General features: G+C 29.7%; 1 protein-coding gene across 1 annotated transcript in view; it reads left to right on the forward strand.

The window, feature by feature from the left end:
* The first annotated feature begins 753 nt into the window (after positions 1-753).
* The window catches only part of LOC107456340 (dynamin-binding protein), a 59088-nt gene continuing 41477 nt past the window's right edge, over positions 754-18364 (forward strand). The window contains exons 1-2 of the mRNA XM_043039179.3: positions 754-874; positions 3688-3963. Of these exons, the coding sequence (XP_042895113.1) occupies positions 3690-3963 (274 nt within the window). The 5' untranslated portion in view covers positions 754-874; positions 3688-3689. The remainder of the gene's footprint in view (positions 875-3687; positions 3964-18364) is intronic.

An 18364-nucleotide genomic window follows, 5' to 3' on the forward strand; every position in this document is an offset into this window, starting at 1 on the left:
CTAAACTGCAGTGAGAAAAAAAAGTATAACTGTCATGTTAAAACTTTTATAACAAATTTCATTTTTTGATTATACAATCTTTTGAAATTATTTCTATTTGACACATAATTTTTAGCATTTAGTAATATGATCAATTACTATCTGCCATAAATTTATTGGTATTCAAAACACTCTTTTTAATTCGAACTGTAAGAGTTAGGGGGAAAAAACTTCAAAAATAAGCTCTAATTAATGAATATAATAACAAAAAAATTCAATTGAATAGTTGTCAAAAAATAATACAATTTTAATAATGACCATGAACTCATACATTTCTAATAATTTTTATTATACATCGATAATTCATAGCACCCAATTAACATGCACGTTCATGGGATTTATCTCTATATGACTATGGCTTTAAAATATATTGGGATAACAGTTGGCCCAATTTTAAATTGTTAGCAAGACCATGAAATAACTTATTTTTATATTAATTTGAGATTTCACATACCTCCTTAGATAATTAATCATTTCTAGGATTCAAAAGAGACACATTTCTGTTCTCATTTGGAAATTCTTCATCATCATCGGTCACCTGTTTTCGTTCATTTCTTGTACAGTGTCATGTTTTATTTTTGTACCACAATTGACATTCTCATTACAAATCCATCATAATTCGAGAAAAAACTTCCTGCATTCTTGATATAAAAGTTGATCATAATAGCTGAAACAGTGACTTCATATCTTTAAAGATACATTTTGCTTTACAGAAAAGTAAGCAATAGTAAGTGACTTATTTTAATGATTTGCTAACCATTTTAATCAAATCATAAAGATTAATGATAGTTATTTTTCCTGGATCATCTCAGAGATTGGAAATAACTTACCGAAGGTGAAATATTTTTAGATTTTTCATTATATTGAGTTTTGATTCAAATTAACCGAAATATTGGGAAGACATTCAAATAATAGATAAAACTTTAACATTAGGATACTCTAAAATAGCGGCTCCACAGAACACTTAGGTTCGGAAAGTTAGGATTTTTGAAACATGCGATTATTTCAATATTCCATTATTTACTCAATAATTCAGTTACTTTAATGAATTATTAAAGTATTATGCCCATGAAAAGGAAATTAAAAAAAGTTTTAATATAGTTTTTGTAATAACATTGTTTTGAATAAGTTATGGAAAGGACATGCATTTATAAAAACCTGCCTTAATATTTTCCTTGCCTTAGATTTGTTAATAAAGAAACAGTTCTTTTTAGTTTTCATATCAACAAAAATTATCATTCGACTTATTTTATTCATTTTCCGCTTATACATTGAAAAGATATTCATAGCTAGACTAGATTAAGCTCCAAATTAGCAAATTCAACTATTCTACCCAAATCCAAATTTAAGATTACTAATGATAAAACGAAAAATTTTATTCTTCTTACGAAGTATTTTCAAAACAGATAAGTATTTTATTGTTTGATACCTACTTAATGTCTTTCTTTAAGAAGTCATGTTTTTACTGAAAAATTATTTTATCATTTAGGGTTCCATAAACGAAAAAACAGGAAACTGCTGCTCTAGGAAAATTACCATTAGTTAAAATTTCCTAGTATTTCAAATCATCCATGCTTGTGTTGAAAAGATTTCCACTGTATCTTCATTTTGTTTCGAAATATTTATAATTACAACCCTTTTTTTACCTTAACCTTAAACAACCTTAAGTTTGTAACATTACCATTGGAGAATTTGACACAAAACACATGTGTGAATAGATTTATATTTATTGTTCTTAGATTTGTATTTTAAAGTTTTTCTTTGGAAGAGCAACTGTCATATATAATGCATGCACTCATTCAATCAATTAAATGAAGATGCAAAAAACCTATTATCATTACATTTAGTATCTCTCACCACAGCAACGATTAGCACAATGACGAACAGTAACCATAGTTAATTAAGCATCACTTATGACAATAATAGTCGGATGATTTTTCTCACCCCCTTTTAAAGATGAGTGTTGCATTTTCTTGCACATGTGTACTATGATCAGTGTATTCTTTCTGATTGCTCAAAGATAAAATGGTTGTGTGAAGAATTTATCATTAAAACGTTAGTGAGCGATTATTATGGACATTTTGACATATACTACAAATTTAAAACGCCACTGTTCGATAATTGCACTAGCAATACCAATACATTTAGAAAGTATATGTTCAATGGGCTTCATTGAAGTTGTTTCAAATTCGGTTGTTGCCAAAGCTAAGTGATCATTTAGCTGCAGGATTCAAAACAAAAAATTTGGTGAGAAATTTCCTGATAGGCAGAGGCAACCAGAAAAATTAAAAACTGTTCTTTTTAAAAATTATTGATTTCAAATAGAAATCTTTTCTAGTTTGCAAAATTTTAGAAGAATATTAATTATTTTTTCAATGTAATTGATCTGTTAGGTACATTACATTCATGGGTATGTGTTAACATTAAATTCATATATTATTTATTAACACCACACATATTTTTTTTTTTTTTACATAAATTGAAAAACTTTCTGTGAATGCCCAATATCACTTTAAAAGCTTCTGTAAACAATTTATTGACTCTTGTAACTAGTTACCTCTATTTTGTCTCCAACTACTTTTGGTGAAATTTGTTTCTTTATTTTACTCTATATTGATTACTATACATACCAACATATATTTCTTTAAATTTCGCAGTTTTGTCTGAAATGGAAGTTGTGACAGAAATGGATCTGCATGACAAATCTATTGCGTCAACATTTTCCTTTATATTTTTAAATTTTAACTTTGAAACATTTTGCTGAAATTGAATGCCCTTGTGCATGCTACTTTAAATCTAATATCTATTTAAATTTTAGCTATTTTGTATTGCTTATTGCTGAACAATAATATTGGTCATTCTTAGTTTCTTCCATTTCATCTAGTTTTTTTCCACTTTCTTCCATTGTCATAAGAAAAATAGGTTTCCCTGGAGAAAATGCCACCTCTGCTTTAAAGTTGAGTCAGCCTAGCTATTTTACTTTGGCAGACAATTTCAAGCTTAACAGACATCTGTATCAATCAGAAATTTTTGTCTGAACCCATTTTTGCGTGTCAATATATTTAATAGAAAATTAATGATAATCTCAAATTTACTAAAAAAATTTACCAAAATAAATCATTAACATGTTGATTCATCTTAATTAACCTTAATCTTGTTTCATACAAAATAAGTGCACATAATAAGCATTATTGTCATACTCACTAATGTTATCAAAACATATAAGGTTTATATATGAATTATACATTTATGGACAAAAAAATTAGCGCACTAAGAAGGAGTCGTCAAAAAGAAACGAAATTTTATATACCTAATGACTACTTTGATGTAAGTAAATGATTAGAAAATCAAAGAAAAACAATAATCTTTGATTTTTTAATCATTTACTTATATCAAAGTAGTCATTACGTATGTAAAATTTCATTTCAATTTGACGACTCCTTCTTGGTGCGAAATTTTTTTTTGTCCATGAGTGTATTTTAAAGCATGGTACTTGGATTCAGAATTGCAAATACTATACGTGTTTGTAATATAGCATGACATGTGTAACAGTGAAGTGTGTCAATATTGTGACAAAGGGGAGTTAAATATATTGAAAAAAAGTGTGACATCAATTATAAACTAGTGACCACAATAATTTTATTTTAGTAATGGAACCCAAACTTGGAAGGCTTGTGAAGGCTCTCTATGACTTTCCAACAGATGATTCAAATGAATTACCTCTTCAAATTGGAGATGTTGTTCAGGTGATTGAACGTATTGACAAGCAGTGGTCTGTAGGAAAGTGCAATAATCTGGAGGGAAACTTCCCAATTGGTTTCACTATCGAATTGAAAGTACCTCCATTGAAAGACGAAGACGAGTTGTTTGCTGCAATAAGTGATTTCACTGCTCAAGAAAATGGAGATCTTACATTTCAGAAAGGTATGTTGTTGCTTTAATATTCCACTTTACTATGGTGAGTGGCGTTTCTGATTTAAAAGTTCTTTAAATGAAAAAACTTAAAAAAGCCACATTTTGCCTCCTATAACATAGCAAAGCTTTAATTCTGAACTACAGTTTGTAGCAAAAAGGCACAGACAGTTTTTAATATAACTTCATTGAAAACGAATAAACTAACAAATTATAATAAAATACTTTTACTTATAAATAAATTTAATTGGTTTCAAAGTGGCTGCCTTTAGCAGTGAGACAGAGGCGCAAGAATATATTGAAATTTTCAACTGTGGGCAGCAATTCTTTTATATCTATTTACCTAAGTCTTTTATCTATCTATCTATCTACCTTTCATCTATCCCATTCTTACTGAAGTGATTGCTTTAAAGATTCAAAATTTTAGTAGGGTTTAGTACAGGTTCTAGACTCCAAATGGCTGGTCAATTCGAATTCCGCACGGAAGTCAAGCATCACTGCCTGCGGTCAGTGTGTGGGTGGATGACCACTTTGATCAGTCTGCGTAGGGACCGAGGGTGTGCGGTATTGGTCCTCGTTAAACTGTTCTACCTTAAAGTGCTCGACTTTGCATGCAGGTCGTCAGGTTACCGAAATGGAGGGGGGGGGGGGGTGCCATCCCCGCTGCAGAGGATCAAAATTGTCATGGCATGTTTTCGGATGATCCTCAGGGATGTTTTCCAGACTGTCGCCAATAGCCTATTGTGCAGCTCTAGTGCGAGGTAAATGAACTACGACAAGAAATACGTTTTAAAAGAACTAATATAAATATAAAAAAAGCATGTGGTATCAGATAATTTTAAAGGTATAAATTTGGTGACATAGACCACACATGTTACCACATAATGTTCATTGAATTTCTCTGACATAGTGAATATAAAATAATGAAATATTTAAATACGCTCAATAAACTATTTTTTTTATCAAATAGAGCTATACGCTAGTAATTATCACTGTTTTCTACTCTAGGGTGTATTGGAAACACTTCACTGCCTATATTCTAATCACTGTTCTAATTCCAGTGTATTTTGAAGCTATTTGGCTCACAACGTGATCATTGTGTTTTGAGATTCTCTTGAGTTGTATTTCTTGTAAACATATATTTGCTACCCAAGGGCACCAGCAGCGGAGTGCAAGGGGGTGCACTTGCACCCCCCTGGTTTTTTTTCAAACAATTAAGGAGTATAAATTTTCTATTAAAAATATTTTTATTCAAAAACAAATAATTAAGTAATTATTGATACATAACAATTAAAAAATTGTTTAATCAAACAAGAATTGTAATTGTTTTGTTAGCTGTCCAAATCTGTTTATAGCTTTTTCAATGAATTCTGAGTCATCTTTGATTCTTTTCTTATGCATGCACAAACTACTTAACCTCTCGTGAGACATTGTAGACCGATTCTATGTTCTGATGAGTCGCATTGTACTAAAAGTGCGTTCAATAGTGCACATAGTAGCTGGAAGAGTTAGGCCAATTTTGACTGCCTCCGCTACAGCTGGATAAAACGGTGTGGCCTCAATAACTAAATCGATGTATTCGAGGGATTCATAAGAATTTTCTCTTTTCCTCCACATTTCGTAACACGTAAATTCGTAAAAATATCTTGTTAAGAATGAAGAAATGTATCTTGAAAAAAAATTTATCAGATGAAAGTATGTAATAACAAAACAAAATGTAATAACAGAATATTTTTAATTTTTCTTTTTTTTTGGGGGGGGGGAGTTAGTTTGTTTGATGGTTGCACCCCCTTTTATATTATTCTGCCGGTGCCCTTGTTGCTACCTGATTTATTATTTGTATTTAAAAAAAGAATCTTTTCATTTTAAGACCTGTCATTTCCAGACATAAGAATCGTCATTTGAAAAATAGAATCATTATAAAATGCTTCTTACATTGTCAACAGTATACCAACTTATAATTACAATATTGCACTTAATTTTATTCTTCCAGAAACTTGTTCTTCAAGCATTTCTGTAGTAGAAATTTATTAAGTACAGAGCTACGTAATTCAGTTTACAATCTATGCACAAAATCAGTCTACCCTGGATATGTATTTTAAAACAAAATAGTTGTTCATAATAAATGGGGGGGTAAAGGTTCATTATAACAGACTTTTACATACTTTCTCTAGAGAAACACATCTGTTTCTTACACTGGATTGCTATTTTTGACCAGAAGTTGCCACAATCTGAAAAATCTGGTCCGAATAGTTTAACTGAGAAAATATTCGAAATTCTCCCTGTTAAGTTTGTTTTTTCATATATCTAGAACTATTCAAAGAATCGGAGAAATTTAGCACAAAAATAAAAGATGGAAATAATTTTTAATAATTTTATTCATTTCATTTAATAATAATTGAAATATTTTTGACTTGCAAGGTAAACAGATTTTTCGATTGCAATTTTACATGGTGTTTTACATTGCAAAATGATTCCTTCCTTATTTGAGTCCTTTTTTTATAAATTAAAAATTAAGATAAGATTTTAAAGATATTTTACTAACTGCCGATAACTTTTAAAATTTTTACTGCATTCGAATTGGACTTTTTTATAGTTTATGGGCAAAATGTTATTATTTCCGCATCCGCGTTGCTTAAAACTATTTCAAACACTAATACTAAGTTATTAAAACTTTTTTTTTTCCGCTTTTTTTTTTCTTTTCAAAATTTTATGTTTTATTATCACTTATAAACTATTTCGTAATATTCATTAAATTACTTTAATTCAGCTGGCACAGTGTCGTATTAAAAATAAAAATACTGGTAGAAGAATTATGATAATTTTCATTGATTTTTAGAAAAAATTAGAAATTTTAATTACTACAGCATGCTTAACAATTTAAGTAAAAATATATTATTCTTGAATTGAAAAGATTTTATTTTTAAATTAAAGTGAAATTTAAAAAGGTCCTTTCCATGCTTTCTATGCATGCTTAAATTTCCAACACCCTCTCTTTTTTTTTTTACTTCTTTGAACTTTACTGTAGTAATTAATTTTAGAAATACATTTAAATAAAATTAACTTTTCATAAACTTAAATTTACATTTTAATTTACTTTATAAAATTTTGAGTAGAATATTCTTTAATAATTTTTTACGATTTGCTGCGGTGGCCGAAAGTCTTGACCTCATTACTCATTGACCTCAAAACTCATTAGAGTAATTTTTTCCAACTTTCCCCATCCCCAAATTTAACTTAAATTACAAACATGAAACTTTGAAACTCTTCAAGTTTAATATTTTCCTAATTTTCTTTGTTACCATATTTTTGTATGCATGAAATAAAAGTGGAAATAATCGAATTTTAATGTTATACGCAACCATTGCTCATACCTTTCTGCCCCCTAGAAAATAATAAATCATAAACCCCTTTCCCTTCTTATTAAAAAAAGGGTACTTTAGCTTCTATTGGGTGCTTTCGTAATCATTGAACGGCGACAAGTTAAGAGCTTTTGTAGACAATTCAAGATTTTTGTCTTCCTAAATGGATACATTTGATTAAAATTGCAAGAAATCGTGCTCAGTGCGAATTGCCACACGAGTTGTGCCCGTAACGAATTGTCGCCGCATCGAATTATGGACGAATTGTGCTCCTGCCAAATTGTTCCACGACAAATTGTGCATTACCAGGGATCTGTCCAGACATTTTGTGAAAGGTCCTGCTTTTGCAACATCGTGAATAAACTATTCATAATTTGTGAATATAAAATAAGCGTTAAGTCACATTCATTCAACCAGGGTCCTGCTTTTTTGAATTTGTGCAAATAGGGTCCTTTTATTGCAAACTTAGTTTGTCTGGAACCGTCTTTCTCCCCCCCCCCCGGGAAGGGTTTATTCGATTAAAAAAACAATAATGAAGATAAACAAATTTGTGAAGAGTCCGATTAAAAGATAAACTATTTTGTGAAGGATCCGTTTTTATGAAATGATATTTTGTGAAGGGTCAGTTAACGGACCTAAATTTCTTCTAAACAGACCCCTGATTACGAGCTGCAGCCTCAAAGAATTGATGCCGAACAACTTAGGTAATTAAATGTTTTTATTAAATAAAAAACTTTTATTAATTTATATAACTTTTTATTAAAATCAAATTTTATGTTTCTAAAAAAATAAAATAAAATCTGTTAAAAAAATATATAAATCGTCTAAAAAAATTCGCGTTCAAATAAATATTGATTCACCTATTCTTAAAAGTCTTCTTAGAAATCAATATAAGTATTAAAAAAATAAGCATTGCACAAATTTATTTGGTGTTATTATTATTACATTTATGGTTTATTTGAAGGAAAAAATCCAGCACAACCGCAAAATAAATCAGATACTATTATAGCACTTGTCTCTGTAAAATTAACAAGTTAAAAAATAAATAAATAATTGTTTTAGTTTTTGCTTAAAAAAGGGCTACTAATACTTAATGTTAGATTTATTTTTTTTTTCGTCGTATTTTTCAATTTCCTTGAATAATATATAATTTAACTTTGATATCCATAATTGTTTCTATTTCATAGATAATTTATTTATGTCTCTGCATACTGCATTTTAGAGATATTTTTAAAATATCTCTAAAATGCAGTATAAATGCTCTTTATAAATCAAATTTGTGCTCTGGAAAATATTTATTATTTTCAGTTTAGTCTGAAGAATTATGTTTCCTGGAAAGAATGTTTTGAAAGTAGGAGTCGTAAATATGGTAACCATATTCATAAATCACCTGGCTTGATTTTATCTTGCGTCGTAGTTTTTTTTTTTGTAGAAACGTCTATCAAAAGAAAACCTTTTTATTACCTTATCATATCAACAAAAAAAAATTTCCTCAAAAAGAAAGTTTTATTTTTCCGATTTCAACGCAATTGATTTTCTTAAAATTTCGGTGTTTAGTAGATAAAATTTATCATTTTAAATTTAGATAAAAAGCGCTGAAAAATATCCCTATTTATATTTAGGATGGTGACTAATATTGCGTTTTTGCTACTAATACTTGTGATCATTTTTGAATTATATAAATTTTATTATTTTAAATTTACATGGAAAAGCTCTAGAAAAATATTCCAATTAATATTTATGATATATTACGTTTTTGCTACTAATACTTGATATATGTTTTTAATTTTATGCAAAATAAAAAGATAAATCGTATTTGTAATATAGTTTGTAACTAAGCTATTAAATTAAGAATCTAACTATGTATAAAAATCTACGTTTATGACTTTGATTCTTTTCTAAATTAAAAGAGTTTAAAACCAAAGGAATTGTTTCCTTATTATAATGAAATATAAATTTACCTTATTGGACATGGGAATGACGGCACAGTGTAAGCAAACAGAATCTTTTATGGAACACATAACATATATTTCAAGTGAATAATTTCAATTTTCGTATTAAAAAAAAAAAAAACTGTTTCATGCTAAGAAACAATAATTACTGCGATGCAATCATCGGAGTTGTTGAGCGGCAGCAAACAGCGAGCTTATAGTGGTCCGACTTAACGAACATGAACTGCGCAGTGGAGGAGAATTCGAAAGATTTCATTACGTTTGGACTACTCAAATTTCTTGTTTATAATAATCTGCGTTGAGGCCTTCTCCCTTCAAGGAGGTATTGGCTTAGCCGCCTAGTAGTTAAATAAAAAATTATCTAAAATGAAATCCTTTTTCCAACGATATTACATGAGACTTGTTTGCTGTCGTGAAATCGAAAAAACGGTGTTTGTTTAACGAAAGAATTGCACTTTTGTTGTTTTTTCATTTGCACGTTGGTTATCTTTGGATGTGTCTGAAAAAAGCAAAATCGATTGCACTTTTAAATTTCACTACTTAATACCTTTAGATCTTGTTTTGTGTATTCTTGCGCATGTGTAATGTTTTGGGTTGTAATAGTAAAGATTAGTAAGATTCTTAACAAAACTTCTATATTTTGACATACTGCGTAATTTTTAAAAATTGGCGGAATAATTCAAGTCTTGGTATGACCAATGGTTATTTTGAAAAATATATATATTTATCGTTTATTCCGTTAATACAAAATACAATACACTCATGTTTTTTTTTCATTAATTGAATTTATTTATTTTTCATTTACATTGCCATAACATTAAATACCATTTAGTCAAAATCATTTTTTTTTTCCTTTAACCTCTGTCCGAAATTTTTCTCAAAAACGACTTGACAGATTTTTTTAGTTCATTTTTTACACGTTTTGAAAATGAGTTCCCCTATGTCTAAAAATAGATTTTTTAAAAATAGTTCTAATAATATTTCAATTTTTTATGATTCAACGATTATGATATATTAAAAGCTTTTCGTATAAAGAAAATAATACCGCCTATTTCGTCTTTCCTCAAAATTTTAATTTAAATTTTATTACAATTTTTGAGTGTCGTAGTCTTGAAAACATGTAATTATTTTATTGCATTCTGTTTAGTTCGATTCAAGCTAATAGATGTAGTCTTTAGTTGAAAAAGATTTTCTCGTTTTAAAATTTAATATATTTTTAAGACTCTAAGCCAGTGTTTCTTAACCTTTTTGATATAATGGACCCCTTTTAAAATTTTTTAAGAAGTCACGGACCACTCCCCCTGTGAAAAAAATAATTGCAAAAAAACATCAATTATTAGAAAACATTTAATTTTATTATTTAATAGTATACAAAATTTTTAAAATTAAAATTTTTAATGTGAAGGTTGCTGCTACTTTTCCTTAATTAATAAATTGAATTGGGGGATGATTTTCGACAAAGCAACGTGCATATCATGTTCAACAGTGTGGAAAATCCCTCTTTGCAAAGAGATACATTGTAGCAAACGGAATTATAGCTGCCATAGCTCGCTTTACAAGGAATGGGTAGGCTTCCAAACGTTTTAAAAATTAGGAGTAGTCAGCGGACCCCCAAAATATAACTCATGGACCCCTTAGGGCTTCATGAACCACAGGTTAAGAAACCCTGCTCTAAGCTCTTATAAATTGCCATTTTTAGAAGGAATTTTTTAACTTGAGAATCTGGAGCAACAAACTGAAAGAATGTTTGGCAAAGTATCTCAAAATATTGCACACAACACTACAACGACCACTGTTTTTAAAATTATAGAAAACGATATAAAGAGTTTACTTGCGTAAAAAATATGTTTCTGTGAAAAAGCTAAGATTAAGATTCTCGATAAAGTATATGCTTTCAGCTATATAGATCTGTTGCAGAATAATTCCTGCCTTCCTTCCTTGATTAAATGTGCTCCCGATGAATCTCATATTTGTTTTAATAAAGCTGTTAGTTAACAAGTCATTGATAGTATAAAAAATCTACTACAGCAAAAAAATCGGATTCGGCAGTTGACCCTGCGCATGCGTAACCAGAGAAATGAAATATTCTGGCATCAACGGTAGAAATGGTTGCCGTAGTATTCAGAAATTTTTAATTTTCTATAGGTTTAAAATCTAATTTAGAAAAAAAAGCATGTTATTATTTTCTTCTCTTATTTTCTTCTTTAGGGTCTAAAATGAAAGAAGAAAGTTCACTTCATATGTTTATCTAAATTCGAAGTTTAAATCTGTTATAGATTCACTCCTAAAGAATTTTAATCCTAGCCCACACGAACCCGAAATGCATAGAACTTAAAGCCCGAGATATACGTCGGATAATTTCTTTTGTCCTACGGATAACTAATCTTTAAAAATATATATATATATATATATTAATCAATGAAAATTACATAATTGTAGATAAATATGTAGATGTAGATAAATATGTAGATAAAATTGTAGATGCATTTGATATAAATTTTTAAAAAAGGAAAGACGTGTTATACGTTACTTTTATTAGCAAAAATCTCGCTTTTTAATGTTAAATAAGATAAGATAACCCATTACTTGTAATAATTTGTTCTCTGTCAAGTTTAATATTCATTCAAGATGAATAATGATGTATCTTTTATATTCATAATTCACAGTTACAGTATTAATGTAAATCATAACTCGCAGTGATACATTAAATAGTATAGATAGAGTGTTTAAATGGCTTCTGCTGTTGTACATTTTCTTTCATCTTTGACTTCCTGTAATGTCTTAAAAAATTCCACAGAATTTGGAGTAATAATCAATTACAAAATAATACTAAGGTAAGATTTAAATCTCTCCTCCTTTTTTAAAAAAAAACATCAGAGCGTGTACCTGCATCTAAATTTACCACTACAGCATTGGACATATGAATAAATTACCTTTAATGAATACCGTTGCTGGTAGAACCTTTAATGAATGCTGTGCTGTTATTACGATATATGTACTTGGGAGCTTCGCTTCTGTCTGCTAATGCTCACCAACCCCCAAACTAGGCTTGATTCTCATCTGTCACGATATCCATTGAATATTACTTTTTACTTTAATATAATCTCTCACATCGACCGATCAGGGAACGACGTCCAACGCCCGGTATAGTACCGACGGGAACTCCAAGATGACTGAAACAAAACATGAAAGAAGAAAAAAAAATCTTAAGCATCTTAACATCTTAATATTAGCCATCACAAAATAAAACTCCTTACAGCAGTAGCAGATCTCTTTTTTGTTGTACCTTATAAATTTTACATTTTTTTACACTTAATAACAGAACCAAACGTTTGCTTAAAAGTAGTAAAAATGTTTCTGAAAATTTTATCGTGACTCAAAGCCGCCCGAGCCCTAAATCTTTTTTCAATAAGCGATTAATTTATTTAGGAGAAGCTATTGGTAAATCCTCGTTCTATTACTGGTGCCTATGATGCTTAATTAAATTTGGTAATAGGTACTAACTTAAAAAATAATAATAATAAAAAAAAACTACAAAGCAAAATTAATGGAGAAATGGTACAAGTTTGTTAAGGAGAAAAGTAAAAAAATCGCCATATTATTATCGAAGAAAATGATACTTAACTAATATTGGTATAAGGTACTAATTAAAATAAAATTATAAGCTACATACTTAAAAGCATAATTAATGGGAAATTTATTTTAATTCGTTTGAGAGGAACATAAAAAATCTTCATTCTATTACTCACGCCAATAATCAGTAGATAATTTTGGCAATAAGTATTAATTAAAATAAAACGAAAGTAATCTATATAAAATGCAAAATTGATGGAGAAAAGGTACTAATTCGTTTAAGCGAAGCGTAAAAAAGTGTCAAACTATTTTTAACCCCAATGATACCTAATTAATTTGTGTAATAAGTACTAATTGAAATTTTAAAAAAAAATTAGCACTCTAAGTACTAAAAAGGAAAATAAATGGAAAAACAGTGATAATGCGTTTCGGAGAAACTTAAAAAAAATCGCCATACTATTGCGCCAATGATGCTTGATTAATTGTCGTAATAGGCCTTAATTAATTGTAGTAATAGACCCAAAACCTTAATACCAGTAGTGTTTACTGGTATTAAGGTAATTGGTCCAGTTTTAAAATGTACCTCATATATTATGTAAGAGCTGCTGTGACTCAAGAGATACAGCACTCGCCTCCCAATGAAGTGAACCAGGTTCGAATCTCAATGTATTCTGATCTCGGCTCGCACCGGCCACAATGCTAACATAAAATATTTTCAGTGGTAGACTGATCATGGGTTAGAATGTCCTTGCCGTTCGGCTAACTGTAGAAGGTTTTCGTGGTTTACCTCTTATGTAACGCGAATGCGGGTTAGTTCCATTAAAAAGTCTTCCACGAAAGCTAGTCTGTCTCAAAGCGTGATCCAGGAGTTCCCTTGTCTTCTGAATTGTTTTCAAAATTACAAGGCTACAGAGATGAATATTGATAGTCGTAACCTCAGAATTGGGTCGGCTGTTTAACGCCGGTTATGAAATAAAATAAAATGCATAATAGGCCTTAATTAATTTTATATAAATAGTATATTTGACACCTGTTAAAACTGCATCAATGCTTGAAACTTTAATATAGATTCTTGTGGATAAAGTTTTTTTATGGACCTTATTTAACGGAATAAGTACCTGATAAAATTGCTTAATTGCGGTAAATTTTGACTTCCATGTGTTGGCATCAAGCAACAGCATCAGGCCTAATGATGCTTATTACAAACCGGGTAGGACAAAATATAAAATTGTAAATATTTTAGCTCTATTCATTATGGTGGTACATGTCTTTCTAGTGCATAGTTTCATAGCGTTGTGAAGTACTAATATATTGATTGTTTACTTTCTCACCCCTTACATTGAACAGGTATTTGTATAAATTGAACAGCTGTACGGAGTACTTTCCGCGGCTCTTTGAATAATAAAATAATGGTGATCAAAATTGACCTCATTTGTTGTTAAAGTAGACAGAGTTTACATTTCCTAACTCCTCAAATAGATTTAAACTGCATAATCATAATTTAGGAGCTTAAATTTTGAATAGGTTGCGCAATTTATGGATATTTAAGAGAGAATTATTACATGTTTAAAGATTGAAGATGAAATGGTATTACTAAGAAATAATTCAGAAAGAAAAAGAAAAAAGATGTAAGGAATAATCTTATTAGGAATGAGATCTAAATTTATAGTACTATCATTCATCATCTTTATTTCAAGGTTTCTTGAATAAAAACAAATACGTTTTTCAGCAGTTTCAGTTTCACCTAGTTTGTTCAGTTCTGTCAACATTTTTCCCTCGCTTCTAAGTCGCGTGCATGACGAGCTGCGACACGTCTTAAAAGTAAAATAGAACTTCCTTTCTTTCCTTAGTTATGAAACCTCATTAAGATAAGGAAACAAGAGTCATTGTATTTGAAACACATTTTCCTTGACGACCGACTGGACTTGACGAGAATTTTTTGTATTAAAGCGTTGAAATTTTAAGCATCATTCTGCCGAACTCTCAATATTTTTTATTTTATTTTTTATCGATGCATTTCAGTTATTTTTAATCAAAGTAAGTGAACATTCCTTTTCTCTGTGACCTTATTAGTGTGAATGAGCGTATAATTAAATGCCCTAATGATATTTAGTAGTCTGTCATATTTAGTGGGGAGACTACGTCATAAATATGGCATAGTAACAGGACTCGATAATTTACATATAACAAAATTTGTTTCTTTCCCGTTTTAAAATTGATATACCTGTTTATTTTATTTCGTTTCTAATTCTGTCTATTAAATAAACTAATAGTAATCTTCATATTACTGTTAATCTACTTGGCTAATTTTATTTTAAAACGTTATAATTGTCCCAAAATTTTTTTATAAATGCAGATATTGGTTTTATTTCATTGCTTTATTATTGTTGTTTTTTAATTTCTTATCCTGCAAACGGGAGGATTACATACTCGATAAAATTGCGATTTTTTTTCTTTATTTACTTTTATTTATTTGCCTACTATATAGACTTTTTTTTACTCAGACAACTACGCGTCAATATTTTTCTACTTTGCATTTTGTTGCCAATCCCGCTTAATAAGTTAAAACATTTCTTATTTTTGAGATTCTGGGATTATTCAGATATCGTTCCCCCTGTAGGATCCTTTTTACCTCCGTTGTTTTTTTTTTTTAAATTTTTTTATTATATTTTTATTTAATTATACTACGTAAATTGCGATTTTTTTTTTCCTTCTATTTTATCAATGACAGCGAGTGTCAAACTTATCGTCTGATGAACTTATCGTCTGACTTTTAAGTTCAACTCAAAAGTTGACTTTTAGCTATGCCAAGAAGTAAAGTTTTATGCTTGTTTAACTGTTTGTTGCCTAATTGATCTGTCTTCAACAAACGCCGTGGATTAATAATGAGTCAAGATTTTAAAAAGAATTAAAGAAAAACAAAAAGAGGTAGAGGTATAAGGCTTGTTGCTTTCTGTTTAGGAAAACAACTATTTATTCTACCAAAGTTCTGAAATTAGTTACAATGTTCGTCTATAAAGAGTGCATCAAACTATAGAAATTAAAACATTGTTTTGTGCTTCATTCGGAATTATTCCGATTTAAATTTAATAATGGTTATAGTAAACACATTGTTTAATTGCTTTTTCTTTTCAGTCGCGCCATTTGTTGTTGAACTAACAAATTTGGATACTCCAAGAATAAATTCAAATTTTCCTTAGCTTTGTCCAGTTAATGACATATTGTATAAATTCTTCATAGTCAAAAAATACTTTTAAAGCTTATTTCCCACCAGGTATGATTATAATATTTAGTGCAGATATCGAATTGATTAAAATTAAATTAATTGTAAATATATCAATTATAAAAATGATAAAATTAAAAGCTGATTCTTGCCACCATATACATATATTGACCCAGTATGTCTCTTGCATGGTGGTAGTCTTCCATTAAGGGTTAAAATGCTAAATATCAATGAAGAAATCAGACGTTGACTGTAATTGGTAACAGCTTGTTATTTAATTTACTTCATACTGACTAGAATTAAATTGGAAGTAATGCAGTTTCCTACATCGTGTTAATTCAATTTTATATGCCGAAGTTAATAGTTGTTACTTCTTGAAGCATATTGGTCTTTTCTATTTAAAATCTAAATTTTTTTCTTTTAAATTACAACTGTTTTAAATGTTAAGAAAATTATCTAATTACAAATAATTATTATTTTACTTATTTAAAATTTCTTTGGAAAAACTAGTTTTTTGGGTGTGTCAGTGTTCGTCGTTTGCCTGATAAAAAATATTCTAACCTTATTTGTCTCAATATTCCTGATTGTTGTGTATGTGCAAAAAATCTATTTTTTGCAAATACAAATCCCATTCTTTCAAATATGGTTGCAGCGAGCATAAATAAATGAGTATTACCCAACACCCTATCCAGTAAAATTTTCCGGATATTGAGACTGTGAACGTACCTCTACCGCAGTATTTCCCAAAGTGTGGTACGCGTACCCCCAGGACAGGGGCGGATTAAGCGTACGCGGGGCTCTAGGCCATTCAAATTTTTGGGGCTCTTAGATTAAATTTTTTTCTCGTATATTTTTTATTTATTCAAATATAAAAGTATTTCTATATCTTTTCATTTAAGAAAGCATATTTAAAGTTAAAATAAATAATAATAAATTAAATAAATGTTACTTTATTTTGTTAAATTAGAACTAAAAAAATTATCGTATTTCATTAATATATATTTAAAATTGATTTTTTTTTTAAAAATCATTTTTTCTTAATTTTTAAAATTTATTTTCAAAAAAATTTTTTTAAGCGGGGCCCCAGGCCATGCCCTAGTCACACCTAATGGGTAATTTGCCCCTGCCCCAGGGGGGGGGTACAGGAACAGTTTAGTAGGAGTACGCATTCTTATGCGAAATATCTTGCAACAAACATAAAATTTCAAAAAATTTTATTTAAAAGCAAAGCTGGCTATGGAAATTTACGATTACGTATTTTTCTACTGGCTATTTTTTGCAGAGTTAACAGTTAATAATTAGTGGTTTTTTATAGTAAAAAATACATTCATTTTCTTATTAGTGGTACACAGCGTTACGAAAAATTTAGAAAGGGTACACAAAAGTCATAAGTTTGGGAAGCACTGCTCTACCGTATAATCAATATTTTTTTCCTATTGGTCCGGATGTAAGTAATGAAAATATGAGATGAGTACAGGGTAATTGCCGGGCTTAATTTAGGCTTACGATCCAACATCCTTTTATTTTAATCAATAATGCTTCTAAAAATTGCAAAATTATGTATTTCAAACTTAAGAATCGTCTGTGTATATAAACTATGCATATGATTAAGATGTCCATTAATTATATAAGGGAAAATGGGATAATTCGTAGGCCAGTTGGAACTAAATTGTTTGACCTAGAAGCTGTTAAATTTCATTCAAGATATTCATTGTTTAGTTGTATACACTGTATCATTTCCAAAAAATGAAAGGTGCGCTAATTTTTTCTATAATTTTTTTTCAAGAGAAAGTCAAATCACTTGGTCTAACGCCACTAGTAGGATAAGACTAGATACACATGTCAACTCTATGGGAAATTTAGAAATACTAGAATTTCTTTGAAGGTAGCAGGCATTTTATATGAGGATTTAAGAAAAAAATTTTTTTTAATGGCAGGCACTTGGGATGTGTTGTCCCATTGGCTAGAACTGCTACTCTCTTCTCGTTACCCAGTGGGCACCTGTGGCGAAGCCACGGCGATGAAGCAGCGTCGCCCACGTCACACAATCACAAACCCGTTTATAGGGCGGGTCACAATCACACAAAGGAGAAAAGACATAGAACACAGAGAGAAAGAAACATCCATGCCCAAAGCGGGATTTGAACCCGCAACCATCGGCTCTGCAGTCAGGCACGCTAACCACTCGGCCACCTGGTCGACCGATTTAAGAATATTATGCATGCAATTTACATGTCACGTAGTTATCTTCTTCCTTCGTAGGACTACGGTTTTTGTTGGCCCATAGACGCACATCAATGAGG

This window comes from Parasteatoda tepidariorum, chromosome 1 (assembly GCF_982258835.1).
Source record: "Parasteatoda tepidariorum strain Cologne lab strain chromosome 1, Ptep-v5.0, whole genome shotgun sequence".
NCBI lineage: Eukaryota > Metazoa > Arthropoda > Arachnida > Araneae > Theridiidae > Parasteatoda > Parasteatoda tepidariorum.